This window comes from Hibiscus syriacus, unplaced genomic scaffold, assembly GCF_006381635.1.
Source record: "Hibiscus syriacus cultivar Baekdansim isolate YM2019G1 unplaced genomic scaffold, ASM638163v2 tig00116939_pilon, whole genome shotgun sequence".
NCBI classification, from domain to species: domain Eukaryota; kingdom Viridiplantae; phylum Streptophyta; class Magnoliopsida; order Malvales; family Malvaceae; genus Hibiscus; species Hibiscus syriacus.
The window spans coordinates 848274-865624 of NW_024063477.1; the positions used below are offsets into that span (position 1 = coordinate 848274).

The 17351-nt window shown below is 34.1% G+C and overlaps 1 protein-coding gene and 1 pseudogene across 1 annotated transcript; both read left to right on the forward strand.

The window, feature by feature from the left end:
- Positions 1 to 819: 819 nt before the first annotated feature.
- On the forward strand, positions 820 to 3454 carry LOC120188146 (protein IQ-DOMAIN 1-like). Its single transcript, XM_039191659.1, has 6 exons — positions 820 to 905; positions 1182 to 1278; positions 1366 to 1638; positions 1851 to 2072; positions 2229 to 2348; positions 2553 to 3454. Exons 2-6 carry the CDS (start codon positions 1204 to 1206, stop codon positions 3186 to 3188), a joined length of 1326 nt encoding a protein of 441 aa, XP_039047590.1. The 5' UTR covers positions 820 to 905; positions 1182 to 1203; the 3' UTR covers positions 3189 to 3454.
- Positions 3455 to 7512: 4058 nt separating this feature from the next.
- Positions 7513 to 10344, forward strand: LOC120188127 (annotated as a pseudogene).
- The last annotated feature ends 7007 nt before the right edge of the window (positions 10345 to 17351 follow it).

Sequence of the window (17351 nt, forward strand, 5' to 3'; positions counted from 1 at the left end):
TCTTAACAGTTATGGATGATTGTGTTAAGTAATAAAAATACGAAGGGTTTTATTAAAAAATATTATTTAAAAAATATACAATTACAATTTATAAAAACATTTTTATAATTTTAAATAAATTACGAATTTTTATATTTAAAATTATTATTTTTAATTATCATTTAAAATATTAAAAATAAATTTTAATTACAATTGAGAGACCAAATAAGATATTACTTATTAATTTAATATGCTATATAATCCCTTAACTAATATAGTTAACGGTGTAATTATCATTTCATAATTGAATAAAACATTAATGATTATTTTATAATTTTAAAAAATCTAATGATCAAAACATTATTTAACCTGATTTAATAATTATTAATTACTCCATCTCAAAATTAAATATATATTTTTAATTCAGCCTAAATGAACCTTTTTTAAACAAGTAAGATGGAATTAATCTTTACTATTATATTATATAATTAAGCTATCCAATTGGTGCTTTTGTTGTAAACACTTTTTTTATTTTGAAAGTAATAAAAAAGGAAATAATATGCCAAGAAAATATATTTTTAACTGTCAGACATGTCGGATATTTTACAGTTAAAAATTTCAGTTTTTCACTTTACACAGATCTACCGAAGTTAAGTGACATTAAAATTTGAAAACGACAGGAAAAAAATAAGTGCTTTGCATTATTTAACTGTTTCCTTAAGAGACATGGTTACTAAGTTTTGGGAAAGAAAAACACAAGTTTATTTTCTTTTCAACCAAACAAGATAAGGAAGCCTCAAAAAAAATACAGCCGTTTCTTCTTCTTAATCTGTAAACGTAATTTTATTTTCTTCTTTTATTGTTTTGTGAAAAGGAAGGGAAGAGTACCTTTCAAGTTCTTTGAGATCTGAGCATTGCATTCTCAGGTACTTTTTTGCTACTTTTGTTTAATGGATCCCAATCTTAAAACATTCATTTTTAGCTCATTTCTGTTTGAAGTTTTTGTTGCTTGGCGTTGTTAAACTGTCTTACCAAATCTGGGTTGTTCCCCAATTTGCTAAATACAAATGGAGATTTTCGAGTTTTGGCCTTATTGTGCTCAAGTTGAATTGAACATGAAAAAGTTTAAAAAACTTGTTTAGATTTTTGCTAACAGATGTAAATGAATTATCTTCTTTTCCCATGATTTTGCCTCTTAAAAGGATCATAGTGAGGAAAAGCAAGATGGGGAAGAAAGGGAAATGGTTGTATTCTCTGAAGAAAGCCTTCATCTCAGAGTCCAAGGAAAAGAAAAACCAGGTTTGGAGATGTCCATTCAGCTAAGGATCATATGTAGTTTCATTGGTTAGCTCAGTCTTCAATATTCTTGATTGATATGTTTTTCAGAAATCCAAAGAAGAGTTTTTGGAGAAGAAGATGCCTCTGGACCCCACTGGTTCTAATGCAGCCAGTCTAGAAACTGTCAAATTATCCCCTCATCCTCAGCCTGACGAGGCGAAGTTAAGCAAGCAGACTTACCCTGCCACTGCTCCGGCCGCTCCATCTCAGGTTGCTGTCGAGGCAGTTCGGCGTCAACTAAATACGGATGTCAGGTTTGCCGGGAAGTCTAAGGAGGAAGTGGCAGCAATCAAAATTCAAACAGCTTTCCGAGGTTACCTTGTATGTGCTGCAACTTTTTCCTTTTTTCCTCATGAAGTTGTTTGCTTGATTATTTCTTATTCATTACAATGATCGATCAGATCCGGCCGTTCTTCGGTTCATCTAACTCATCCTGCAGGATTTATGAAACTGTTTCTTGATGATGAGTTAAGTCTAGTATCAAACTTTCATGGATCAATAGCTTGCAGATCATGATTTTCTTCATTTTTCAGGCAAAAAGGGCATTGTATGCCTTAAGAGGACTGGTTAGGCTGAAATCCCTGATTGAAGTGCCTGCAGTCAAAAGGCAAGCAGCCAGTGGCCTTCGGTGTATGCAAACTCTCTCTCGTCTGCAGTGTCAGATTCATGCTAGGAGAATACGAATGACCGAAGAAAATAAGGCTCTTCAGAGGCAACTCTTGCAGAGACACGCGAAAGAGCTCGTGAACTTGCAGGTAAAATCCCCTTTCTCTTTGATGTACAAACAGATAAGATGATAGATTAAGCTATTATGTGCACCAGACAGAGGTGTATACATATATGTTGTACCATGTCGCTTTTCTATTAGTTAGATCTCGCTTTCCAATCATAGGTTTCGATGCTTTAAACAGATGGGCGAAGAGTGGGATGACAGTGTGCAGTCAAAGGAACAAATTGAGGCAAGCTTATTGAGAAAACATGAGGCTGCCATGAAAAGAGAAAGGGCCATGGCATACTCATTTACTCATCAGGTAATATGTGCTGTAGGAATTACTTCATAACGAAGTTCGAACATACGTTTTCAAGTTCGAAAAACAGTTTCTTTCTTCTAATGTATATGTACTGCCTGATGCTCAAACATGAGTCCTTTTTAAGGGGGGAGTTTCTCCAGGAAACTTGTACTCTAGTAGTACCTTGATATTCAAGTATCTGACACCTACAAATAACTTTTTCAGCAAGCCTGGAAGAATGGTTCGAGATCTATGAATCCTTTATTCATGGATCCGAACAATCCCTCGTGGGGATGGAGCTGGATGGAACGATGGATGGCAGCCCGGCCATGGGAAGGGCGTCGTGGCATGAGAGAAAAGGAACAGATCAATGACCAGTCATCCACAAAGAGTGCACGAAGCAACTTCGGAGGAGAAATCAGCAAAGCTTATGTTCGTTACCAACTCAATTCGGATAAGCAAACCCTGAAGGCCAGCCAAAAGCCTAGCCGAACTTCGAGCCTCTTGTCCCCTTCTACTCCTAAGTCAGCATCCATATCTGCCCAAAAGCTGAAGTCAGCATGCCCTAGGAGTGGCATGGTCGATCCGGATGACGACACAAGAAGCATAGTCAGTATGCAGTCCATAAGAAACCGGAGACACAGCATTGCAGGCTCCTCAGTGCATGACGACGAGAGCCTTTTGAACTCTCCAACGCTTCCAAGTTACATGGTACCAACTAAGTCTGCAAGAGCTAAGACCACGAGATTAGAAAGTCCCTTGGGACTAGAACCAAGCGGAACACCCGAGAAAGAGCGGATTGCATCTGTTAAGAAACGGCTTTCTTATCCGCCTTCACCGGCCAGGCCAAGGCGGCACTAAGGTCCGCCAAAAGTTGACAGCGGCATCACCAATACAGATGTTGCAGTGGTGAATATTGAGTGCAGTCGATTATTTCTAATCAAAAACAGATGATGACGTCCATATGAACCATACAATGAAGCAGAGAGGAATTATTTATAGTCATTTGATTTCTAATTAATTCAACTGTCAAAAGATTTTTAAGTCGCTGGGGGTAGAATTTGTTGCTGGATCAGCTAGCTTCTGTCATCTAAAAATTTCCTTCTCAATTCTTACATCCTTGTTTACATGTGCTTTTGTCTTCAGGTGACAAATTATATTTGTGATTGACAGTAAATTATGTCCAAGATCATTTTATGGAAATTTCTTGCGTTGTTTATGACAATTATATACATCATAGAATAATAGCTATCTAACTTCCATTCCTAATTTTAGCAATATATATTACTTTAAATTTTAAAATTAAAAAAAAACCCTACCGCCGCTCCTTTCTTCTAAAATATTGGTTTGTTCCTTTCTTTTTCATCTTTGGTTAGAGGCGGCAACATTAGTTTTAGTGTTGATTGTCGTTCCCGGTATTTATTTATTTTTTATCTCGTATTTTTTTATTTTGTTTCTAATAATTTTATCTTTATAACACGTTTTATCTTTATCTTTTGACAGTTTATTTATGCTTTTTGGCACATATTTTGGTAGTTTGGCAGTTCTTGAGGAAATTCTAAAATACAATTTTTAACATAAGGCTAAAAAGGAAAAAATTGGTTGCAACTGAAAATTTTATTAAGAACGTAAATTTTTAAATTGGACACAATAACATTTTTTATTACAATATAAAATATTACATTCTTCATAACATTTTCTGTTGTAAGCTCTAAGTACATGCAATGTAACTTTTTAGTTGCAACCGAGAATATTATAAATTTGTATAAATTTTTATGTTGAACATGATAACATTTTAGATTGAACCGTCTTAAATTAGCCTTAAATTAGGCTATCGTAGAACAAAACTACCCCCGTTTTTGTCATTTATTTTTCTTAAGATTGAATTTGATATTGTCGCGACTGATCTAGATTGTGCTCATTTGTTATCCCATTGATCTTCCCTGTTTTGGACCCTCAAATTGGATTTGGATACGCAACCTACGTTTGTAGATAGTTTTCTCACGATTTTTTTCTATGATTTGTGTTTGTCAATGCTCTTTCAGTAGTTAAACTCCTTATTGTGGTCCGCTTGCCGTATCAATCAAATTTGTTCGCATCTACCTATTATTTGAGTTTTTTGGATGAATTTTTTACCTTTTTATTGTATGGTCTTTATATGATCTTAGGTGGCTAGTTTCTTGTGGTAATGACTACGAGAATATCGTAATTATGTGTTTAGTTTATGATTCTAGTTGCAAACTCTCATTGTAATTTTAGATATTTTTTCTTTCTTAATAAAATCAGTTGTTTTTATTTCTAAAAAATATTCTTTTTATTTAATTCCTTAATTTTGTATTTTACTCAATTTATTTTTTACGGTAATTCTTTGACTCTTTTATACTTGATACCATATTTTATCCTCAAAATATCATAATGATATTATAAATATAGTTTTTAATTTTAGATTATAACCAATTTATTAAATAACATTACAATACGAAAAGGAACATGAAGAAATAAATATGTATATCTTGTATGATTAGAGAAATTGATAAATTAGAATTAATTCGTATCATAATATTTTAAATAAGTACAATTAAATTTGAATATAAACTCAAATAGATCGACTCGAATTAAAAAAAAGTTTCAAGTAAAGTTTGAATGATAAAATAGGACTTGTCAAGTTAACTAACTCAAATCATTTTACTCGACTCGACTCGATCAAATCTCATCTTAGTCCAAATTTTATTATAATGAATTTTAATCATTTAAAAAGCGTACAAATGATTGCTTTCTCTTGTCATTTTTCTTTTATTTTCTCATTTAATGAGAAAATACACTAAAATTGAGTTGTCGTTTTGTTTTTGTTAGTCCATTCATGTCTAATCGGAAGTGATCAAGATCACAAGCAAAAGATTATTACATTTGTTGCTTTCATTGCAATCAAAGCAAAGGTCTAAACCATATGAAAACACATCTTTTCGTCCCCCACAAACTTACTAATCTTAGTATCTATCCTTAAATAGATGAGAAAGAAAAGGAAGGGTTCATTACAATGCAAGACACATATAATCTTAGTGCAATCTAATAATTGGAATCCCCAAATCTATTGAGCGACCTCAGTAGTTAGAGAAGTGTTATTTTTTCTTGAGGTCTTGGGTTCGAGCAGCTGTGTTTGCAGGGTGAGTGTATTGTTAATAATTAAGAAATTCTATAAACATATATTATCTTGTAATCACATCAGACTGTATAAAAAATAATAATTTGAATCCGAGTAAGAATTCCAACAAAGAATTATACAAAAATCCATGTCAGTGATTGAGTATATAAGATATAGGATGTTGTCAGGACAGAAGCAAGATTTTGTGTCAAGGGTAGCGAATTCTTAAAATTTTAAGATATAAAGAACTTATAAAATTTTAGATGGTGAAATCAGATTATCAATAGAAAATATAAAAAAAAATATTTGAAATATATATTAATTTGAAATTGGCAGGGACATCTGCTCTTCCCACCCTCATTTTATTCCTGAATATTGCTTTAAAATTATTATTAAAAACTTGATTTGTTTTGCTCACATGAGAGCTAACAAAATGTTGGTGGGCAGTTTTATTTCACTTTTGATAGCGAAATATTTAAATGAAATAAGCAATATGGTCCCAAAATGGTGTATTTTATGGGGACCATATTAAACAAGATGCCCTAAATAAGAGGGTATGTTCATGAGAATGACATGTTTTACTGCATTCGTATCTCACAACTGTCGACAAAGGAAGGTTTCAAAAGAAATTCAATACTATCTTCAAGGACCCAGATAATATTTTATGTTAAGAGTAAACTTATAGTAATATTTAAGAGGAATAAATGTATAAAATTTTAAAGATAAAAAATATATCATCAATAATAATATATAAAACATATAAAATTTTCAAAAAAAAAATTGCGGGAGAGGTCCTAATTCATATGTGACTACCACCAATCTCTTAGAATGATGTCACTACCCTATGGATGAATCAACTTGTTTATATGCTTTGATTGCAATTTACGAGAGAGAGGATTAATTAGAGTTTAAAAAGGAAACGAAAGAAATTGAGTAGGCACAAAAATATCTTTGGACAACCAGCCTCAACAGCCAATCATAGACAATGGTCAAATTTTTGTTTCGGTCACTCTATCTGGTTAAATTTAATATTTAGTCCTATTGTAATTTGACATAAATTGATTATTTACTTCTGTAGTATTCTAGTTAAAATAATTAATTTCATACTCTAATTAAAATATTTATCAGGTTTTTTTCTAAAATTTCTGACAGAAAAAATATATTATATTAACATGATGAGTTGATTTTTTTAAAGAAAAATACAAATAAATATTTTTAATAGAAATAATCAGCTATGTTAATTATGGTCACGGATTGAATTTTTGGCTAATCCGATTTCGATCCAAATAATTTTATCTAAAATTAAACTTGATTTGAGTAATATATTTTGATCTGACATTCGATTCAACTCGAATTTAAAAAAGTTTCATCCGTTCTAAACTCGATCTAATTTTTTAAGATAAAACTCATCTCCTACATGACCCGACACATTTTTCTCATTTTTATTCAGAAAAATAAGAAGCTAATTGATATATATATATATAGGGGCATTATAGTAATTATCTCTAAATATATAGAGAAAAATTATAATATTATAATGGGTCAAGAATTTTTCACATTAAATTCGAACTCGATCCAATCATAACCTAACTCAAATTAAAAATAAAAAAAACTCTACTTTATAACATTTAATTAGATCAAAATTTATTAATTTCGGATCATTTGACCATCCATATCCATATAGGTCAAACATTTTGAATTTACTATTAATATTAAAAAATAAAATGTACCCAAAAATATTATTTAAAAAAAAACTAATTATAATGATTAAGTCTTAAATTTGAAAAATCTAAGGGACCAAAAATCATGGAGTGAAGAGCGTCCAAGGGCGTGTGAGAAAGGAGCGTGGTGCTTTAATGAATCACAATCTCGTGTATAGGTAAACGTCCCTATGAGCCATCGCCTTTGCGTTTTCTTCCCACTGAGATATTCAACAAAAACGGTAAAACAATGAAAGAATACATATAAAACAAAGGTAAAACACCTGGCCTTGTCCTTAGGCAACTCAGAATTCATATAGCAAAAAGAACCTCATCTCCAACGAAAGCTTTTAACAAACCAACCCTTTTTCCAAGCTTGGTTTTTCTCCATCATCTCTCCATCATCCTTCAGGTAAAAACCCAACTTTGTTTTATACTTGATCCTTTCCATTAGACATTAATGTTTGAGGTTACATTTCCTTTTTATCAGCAATGTGGTGTTCATGTTTCCAGGCTTATTTAGATTTTAGAGCTTAGATCACCGATGACTGAACAATACCCTGTTTTTTTCCCGGTTTTCTTTTATATAATGAAAAAAAAAATCTTTTTGTTTTGAATAATTAAATTCAGTGAACTTATTTGATGGCAACCTTTGTTCTTTTTTGCTCTGTTTTATCTTCCTTCTTAAATCATGGCATTTGGTTCTGGTTTGTAGTAGTGGAAGTAGTTTGTGTTGAGTTTCTTTGAAGGAATTGTACTGATTGAATGTTGTTGAGGCCTTGTTGTATATACATCAACACCATTTGGCTTTGCACTTCCTCTTTATTCATATCATCAGATTCTCCCCCCAATGTTTTGCAGTTTCTGAGGGTTCATACATAAATCATGCAGACCCCTAACATAAGGTAAGATTCTCATTACTTACATACATATATATATATATATATATATGTGTGTGTGCGCGCGTGTGCGTGTGTATGTGTATACTTGTGCTTGAAGAAATGCTGCAACATTTACTTCTTTGAGGTGGGTGATTGCTTAATCATGAAGTTGTTAGTAAGCTATTGATGTTCGATCCGCCGTGCATTATGATTGATTATATAGAAAAGTTGTTGTAGTAGTTATAACCTTTTTGAAAGAGCCTCTTGTATGATAGAATTGCATTGTTTTTGACAGTAAAACAAGCTCCTTAGAAGTGCCTCGGAGAAAATCTTCCGCGGCTCCTTGTACTGCTCATCAAATGAAGATGTCAGGATCTGATGCTGAAGCTGTTTCGTCGCTGAATCCTGCTAGTAAGACACATAAAGAGAGGGGTCTGAAGGTTAATGAGCGTAAAGCGTCGAGGAGTCCGGTATCTGAGGTATTTGCTTGGTCACTTTTGAATGGTTGAGTCTAATTATATATGCTTATTGCCATGAGTTCTGCATGATGTTTTTCCATTTTTACTGGATTGGATACCTCATTGATGAAATGTTGAATGTTGTCGTTCGAGTTTAGAAGAAGCGTCCGATTCGAGTGAGCGAACTGGAAGCAACTCAATCAGCTTCAAGATGATCTAAAAAGGACGAAAGACCAACTGACCGCATCCGAATCATGGAAGAGGCAAGCCTTGCAAGAGGCTGAGGAAGCCAAAAAACAGCTATCGGAAATGTCAGCCAAGCTCGAAGAATCCGAACAGCAGTTGCTGGAAATTTCTGTCTCTGAGGATGATCGTGTTCAAGAACTCCGGAAAATCTCACAAGACCGAGACAGGGCGTGGCAGTCTGAACTCGACGCTGTCCAGAAGCAGAAAAAGATGGACTCTATTGCCTTGGCTTCTGCTTTAAATGAAATTCAAAGGCTTAAAGTACAGCTGGAAAAGGCATATGAATCCGAAGCCATTCAAATTAAACATGCTGAATCTGCACATTCTGAGATTCAGAACTTGAGAATTGAACTGACCGAAACTCTCGCCTTGGTCGAAAAACTCAAGTCCAATATCACTAATTGCAGAGAATCTGAAACCATGGCCATTGAAGATGTTAACAAAACCAAAATGCAACTAGAAGCAGCAAATAAACCTTAGACGTGCTCCGGTCCGATGCCATGAAAGGGACCGAAGCTTACAACAAATTGTCACTGGAGTTCGAGGATTCAAAAGCTAGAGTTGAGTCGCTGGAGGGACTTGTGAGCAAGCTCCAGGAGGAACTCGTCACTAATAGCAGCAACAATGGAGAAAAAGAGGAGATGGAGAAGCTCAAGACGGAGCTTAAATTCACAAAACTTGAAGCCGGTCAATTGAGATCAGCATTGGATGCATCTGAGATAAGGTATCAAGAAGAATATATCCGGAGCACATTGCAAATTAGAAGCGCTAATGAACAACTGGAATGCATACGAACACAATCATGCCAGAGGGAATCGGAACTCGAAGCCAAATTAAAGAAAACGAAAGCTGAAGTTGAAGAATTGAGAGCGAAGTTAATGGATAAGGAGACTGAACTGCTGAGTACTTCGACTGACAATGAGGAGCTGAATTCGAAGATCGAGAAACAACTGGAACTTGCAATGGAGTTGAAGAAGTTAGAGGCCGATTTATCCGAAATGAAAGCAAATTTAACAGCCAAAGAAATCAAGTTGCACAGTGTTATCGACCAAAACGAAAAGCTCAAAATGGATAGTAATAAACTTAGTGATGAATCTGCCGTGTTATTAGAAGCAGCAAGGTCTGCAGAGCAAGAGGCTCTGAAGAAACTCGACAAACTAACCGAAGCAGCCAAAAAGAGTAGCAAAAGAGCAGACTTTGTGACCGAACAGCTCGAATCAGCTCAAGCAGCAAACACTGAAATGGAGGCCGAGTTAAGGAAAATAAAGGTTCAGTCACATCAATGGAGAAAAGCAGCAGAAGCAGCCACTGCCATGCTTTCTACGGGGAACAATGGGAAACATATGGACCAGATCATATCTTTTGATAGCAACCATAACCTGATATCGGCTTCACCGAACTCGGAAGACAGTGATGATGATTCACAAAAGAAGAAAAATGGCAACATGTTGAAAAAGATAGGTGTTTTATGGAAGAAAGGCCAAAAGTAAATGAAAATGTTTTACAGGTTGCATATAGCTCTGCTCTATATGGTTCATGGTTTATGATATATTTAAGTTCGTGTAAAAACTATCTTAAATTTGCTTTCTGTATTTTCTTTGGTTGAATTCTGATTTCTGCATCACGCACACAGCACAGTACGAATTAAAAAAAATTATATTAAAAGTTTAGAGTATATAAAATTAAATAACCAATAAAAAATTACATAAAATAATCTATCCCCGTCTGTACTCAAGTTTTTTTTTTATGTTGACACGTTTTGCTACTGTACATGATTTCCGTGATCTGCTTAAGAATATCATTTTACAAATCTATTAATGTTTTTACTTGATATTTAGTATTATTTTCAGATCACTTTTTCTAAACAAATATGATTAAGAAGCGTACTTTTAAATTTATTTTTATTTGGGGCGTGTGTCTGATTTTAAATATTTATTTATCTATATCGTTAATAAATTAAAATATTTAATTTATTTTTAAGAGTCACTTTAACAATTATTATGAATTTCACGATTCCACCATAATGTCTAAATTGAATTAGGAGATTACATACACATAGTTTCTTTTAAATCAAACCCTAAGTTATAAAGGGACGAAAAGATATATTGCAAAAGTCCTAAAATCCGACTGAATAAATAAAAAAACATACGACATTCTCTTCTTGAGATGGGTTGTTGGGTGAATTCACTAAGCGGTCTTAATAATTAAAAATGGTGTTATTTGTTTTAAGGTTTGAGTTTGACAACTGTGTTTGTAAGGTATGCGTGAGTTGTACTAATTAAAAAAGATTCTAAGCATATATTACTCTTATAATCACCTTAGACTATTTAAAAAAAATAAGAAGATCAATTGTTGGCTCAATGATTATGCATGTATTTGGAAGGCAATGTGTCAAAGGTTTCATATTGCATTAAACTTATAAACATTTATTTTATTTTTCCATTAGATGGCCCTTAAAATTAGCATATGGGGTAACCGCTCCTTCCTCGATCCATCTCTAGCGCTAAGTATATATTTGATTCTCTTCGATGTAGATTTACCTCTTCTTTATTATAAAAGTAGAAAAAGATAAGATTTAGAGGGCATTCCTTGTAAATTTCAAAAATTTAGGAGGGAATTTAGGTTATGAAAGTGACATAGAACTTTCAAAAAAAAATTAATTCACCCCCAAATTTTATATTTTATTCAATTTAGTCCTAAAATTTCAATTTCTATAGTTTAATTAAGAGTTACAAATTTTTAAAAATTTAAGTGGCACTTCAGGGTATGACATTACTCTATGATAATTCTTACTTAAATAAACTTAATTACCAAGTAATCCTCAACAACTAGAATTGCAATAAAATTTAGTTTAATTACCGATTAGAATTTGAGTGTATATGTAACATAAAAACATGACTATTCAAATAGGTATCTATTTGAATGGGTCAATACTCAAAATATACAACTTTTAACAACTAAGATATATAGCCTATGGCATATAACTTTTCACTTGTAACATTCAGATTAGTTATAACATTTCACAGAAATTTTCATAGCCTTGCCGGTGCATCAATAAAGGCAATTAGAGCTCACGTTTTGTTGATCGTGCTCCATGCTCAATTATATTGGCATTATTCATTGCATCTTTAATGGCTCGAATAAACTCGGATTTAGCATCGAGGTCCATAGTTTTCGATCCCTTCGGAAAAAGTGCATCTTTCAATACTTGATAATTTGGTAATCTATTACGTTTCATTTATGTTACGATCCTTGTGATTATTTTAGTGAAAAATTCATCTTCTTGTTGCTGGGAAAATGTGAGAACAAAATGATCACCCATATCTTTCACAAGCCCTTTTTTGGAGGCTTCTTCAAGTCCTTCTGATATAATTTTTGTCGCTTCAGAAGGAAGTTGTATTACATCGTCTTTCGTATCTTTGGTAACATCTCATACCATAAATTGGATTAGAGAGAATCAACGTCAACTAGGATATAATAAAATCGACTTTTGTCATCTTCATTTTAAAAATTGAACAACAAGAATAAGAATATTTTTGGATGTGATGCAAAAAAGATGAAAAACAAGACGAAATTTAAAGAACTTAGAATGACGCATTTCTAGCGAATTTAATGGCTTATTTATTGGTGTGGTGTCTAACAACCATGCATGTATAAGATAAAGGTAACTTTTTCGGGTTTTTTTAATAATTAGTAACTTTTTTTTTTAATTTATGATGGTTTAGTTGAGAGAGAACGTGTTTTCACAAACAAAAAAAAACTTGAGAGCAAAAATAGTATGGTTCACACTTGTATTTTTAGAATGTACTAGTTTTAACTCTGTTTTTTTTTTGCCCTCTCTATTCTTAAGGCTTTGTTTTGACTAATCCGAATCAATCTAGGTCGCACACCTGGCTACGGTGGGTGAGTCTCCCAGCGGAGATTTTCTACATACATAAGGACTTGAATTCGAGACCTGCTTAAGCGATATCAAGTTGCTTACCACTTGAACCAACCTCCGCTGGTAGTTTTAGCTCTTCTTAACCAACGTGAAATATACCATATGTTGAGTTAATCGATAGGATGATATATCCAAGAGGGGGTGAATTGGCAATTACAATTTTGGTGGAAGCTTTGACAGAAAATTGAAAAGATTTGCACAAGGATTTAGAGTGGTGTTCGACTTTCTCAACCGAAGTCTACATCCACTACCTTAGCTATCCACACTAAGGATTTTCCACAAAATCACTACTTTGTCTTTCTTTTGAGGAAAAAGAGTAACCTTACAACTCCCTCAAGAATTATACCCCAAATTCTTGAGACACTCTCTTCTCAAAGAGAAAATTACAAATTAACTTTGTAAACTTACAGAAAAACCTCACAAGGTAGAATGTTTGCACAATTCTAGAGCAAAGAAATAACACTCAAGAATAAATACAATTGAGCACAAATGGTGTTCTTGAAAGAAAAATGAATATTGAATAGATGTTGGCTTGAATTGCTAGCTTCTCTTATTCATTAATGGATGTTTTGGGGGTATCGATACTGTCCAATGAGGTATCGGTACTACCCTATTTAAAACTCAATTTTGACTCGATTATGGTTCGAAATACTTTGTAAAAATTGTTTGAAAAATATTTTAAGAGTGAAACACGATTTTTCATTTAATTAAGGAGTAAAATTGAAATTTGGAAACTTGGAGTAATATTTATAATATTCGAATAACTAAATCGAATATAAAATCTTAAAATTCAATAGCACTTTATTTGTTATATCGAAACATTAAAATGTTTTCAACACCATACTATATTTAAATAATCAATGCAATAATATAAATATTATTACACCCCAAAATTAAATTAAAAGTTTATTAAATTAAATTATTTGATTTAAGGACTAAAGTGTAAGATTCTGAAACTTGGGGTTAGTTTCAAAAATATTAGGAAGTTTAGGGACTATATCCATAAATAACTCATTTTTCTAATCAAAAGAGAAAAAATAGGTTTAAATGTGGTTGTGGGGTGTTAAACCCGTGACCTCAGGGTTATGGGCACCCATACCTTAGCCATTAGACTAAGGCACTGTTTATGATTATTTTTAATAAATATATTATTTAATTATTTGGCATGGGTTATATACCTAAAAAAAACCCCGGTGTTGAGGAACCAACCCAAAAAATCCCCAAATTCCCCACATTTGGAGTACGTCGTCACCCTCAGTTGACTCGATGACAACCACGACCAAAGCCCAGGCACCACCGTAGCTTGATTCAGTATTGATCGGCACGAATCGATGCTTGAATCACCACCGAAACCCCCACCTCGCCACGCTATTTTTCGGCGATTTCGGTTATTCTAGCTTCTGGTTTGCCTCACCGCCATTGCCATTGAATTCCTTATCTTCGTACGCCCAAAACTCGACCGAGTTCATCGTCCACCGTCAACGTTCTCGTCGTCCGCCGTGGGTAGGTTTTCAAACGTTTTGTTTTGGTTTTTTGTTGCAGTTTTTGATTAATTTTTGAGTTGTTGGTGTTGCAAATGATGTTTGGTTGATCGTGGAGTAGTCGGTAACTATCCCCCGACCCGTCACCATCGTCACGTGCCTTCACGCACTGCCGCATGCACGTGGGGCTCGTCTTTACTCCTGGAAACCTTCTAGAAACGGTTCAACCAGATTGAACTGGCCCGAACCGGTTTGAACCTATCTGAGTCAACTCGACCAACCCACGTCAACCTAAACCGGTATGTCTCATTGAGCTTGACTCGAACCGTTGACTTTTACATAACCGTTGACTTGCCCCTGACCGTTGACTTTGACTTTGACCAAAAAGTCAAATTTAAAAAAAAGTCATATTGTATGTTTTTCGACGTCCTGAGCCCGAATCAAAAGTCCGTTTCACCAAATTTGAACCCAAAAGCCTCTGAATTGATCGTCAAACCCGAGTGTACATATGTAAATTAAGTATTTATTTTAGTGCACATAATTTAATTGAAGGGTCAAGGACTAATTAATATTATGGTATATTTAAGGTATTCGTGGATCTCATGACCGTTCGACTGCTCGACCCGGCTCCTCCCGATCCGCTCGTCTGCAAGTGCCCATGAATACTCGTATAGTTCTGTAACCCTGTTAAATATTTAGTTTAGTATACTACTACTACGATTATAACTCTGTACTGTTATAACTTAAGTTCTCGTACAGTCGAAGAACGTAGTGAAGCTGGTGCTCGGCAGATGTTTCAGACTGTTTCCTTTTGTGAGATGTGTTCCTTTTGTTTCATATACCTATTTTAAATATATGTTTGAAATACCATGTTCACATGACTATTTTATCTGATTTGCAATGTGACTATATGTTTGACTTGTTACCGTGTGATTTATCTAATTTAAAGTATGATTTCCGATTTAATAAAATTTAAGCTTGATTATCTGATTCATGTTCTCTGGTTACTGATTTTACTAAATTGATATCTGTTTGAACTCTGATTTTCTACTACCACTGGTTACTGTCTGAAAAATATTTTTCTCTGGGGTACTCTGGGATTTAGTATGAAGTCTTGTAGGTTCAGCTCGATCAAAATGGTAATTCCTTATATAGGTTCAGATTGATCGAAATGGTAATTCCTTATGGATCTAAGGCGACTCTTGAGTGGGCTCATAGGCCTAATAATGGACCTAGTGGTAAGACCTTATGGACCCTAAGGTACTCTCTTAGGGTGGCACCTCTGCTATATACATTGGCTAAGTCTTTTCAAGATCAAATTCAAACCTTACTAAATGTGTAAAATTTTGTTTTATACTTAAACCATTTTTGAGACAATTTTCACAAAGTATTTTGAACCAAAATCAAGCCTAAAATCAATTTTTCAAAGTGATGCACCGATGCACCAATCCATGCATCGATGCACCATGGAAATAATTGAACATCGAATTCATTTTATGCATCGATGCACATACCATGCATCGATGCACTCAGTGCATTTGATGCATCGATGAACAAGCTATGCATCGATGCACTTTGGCTATTTTGAAACATCGAATGCATTCTATGCATCGATGCACTCTTAGTGCACCGATGCACTAAGGGTTCAAGGTTAAAATATTTAAATTTTACACTTGATGCACCGATGTACCATGGGTATGCATCGATGCACAGACGCTCCCAACTGATTTTATTAATTATTTTCACACTTAAACGGCTATATTGACTCCACTAACCATCCCCAACATTCAAAATCATTTGAAGGAGTATTTAAACAAGTCTATAAGCCATTGATCAACAACAAGAAAGAAGAAATCATATAGAAACAAGAGATAAAGCATCAAACATCAAGTTTGTGCAATTCAAGCCAATTTTCCTTTCAATATTCATTTTGCTTTCAAGAACACAATTTGTGCTCGATTGTAATTATCTTTGAGTGTTCTTATCTTATTCTAGAATTGTGCAAACATATTGTCTTGTGAAGTTTTCCTTGTAAGTTTGCAAATTTCTGTATTTTTCTTTGAAAAAGAGTATGCTCAAGAATTGGGGTATAATTCTTGAGGGAGTTATAAGGTTACTCTTTGTCCTCAAAAGAAAGAACAAATTAGTGAATTTTTTGGAAAATCCTTAGTGTGGATAGCTAAGGTAGTGGACGTAGACTTTGGTTGAGAAAGTCAAACCACTCTAAATCACTGTGCAACTTCTTTCAATTTTCTACAAAAAGCTTCCACCAATTTTTAAATTGCCAATTCACCCCTCTCTTGGCCGATTCCATCGATCGATTAACTCAACAATTGGTATCAGAGCCTCACTCATTTGAAGGTTTAATCACCTCTTAAGTTGATTCGGGAAGAGTTACATCGATTTTCAAAGTCATCAATGGTCGGCACTTCAAACTCTGATTTCAATCTCAATTCATTTCCCGTTAACAAGCCTCCTTTCTTCAATGGAGCTAATTATGCTTATTGGAAGAATAGGATGATGTATTTCATTCAAGTAAGTGACATGAGAGCATGGAATATCATAGAAGATGGATACATCAAACCTTCCACTCACCCGAGGTTGTGGAGTAAATGAGAGACAAGAATGTTTCATCTCAACTCCAAAGCTATCCATATTATCTTTTGTGCTCTTGGACCGGATGAATACGGGAGAGTTTCATCTTGCACAACTGCCAAGGAGATATGGGACAAACTACAAGTCACTCATGAAGGCACAAACGAGGTAAAAGAATCTAAAATTAGTCTTCTAACTCATAGCTATGAAAATTTCAGGATGAAACCGGATGAAGATGTCAAAGCTATGACGGATAGATTCTCCACAATTGTCAATAGCCTCAAATCATATGGAGAAATCATTCCAAATGACAAGCTTGTGAGGAAGCTAGTTTACTCTTTTCTCCAAAAGCTTGGCAATCAAAGAAGACATCAATCATCGAGGCTAAGAACTTAAAATCCTTGACCCTCGATGAACTTATTGGCTCCCTCCTCACGCACGAAATGATGCTTAAAGAAGAGGAAGACCTTGAGAAAAGAGATAAGCCAAAGAAGGAGACAGAGAAAAAGAAGAACGTGGGATTTGATCTCAAATCAACAAGAGATGAGAGTGATTCAGATGACGATGACGAGGAGATGGCA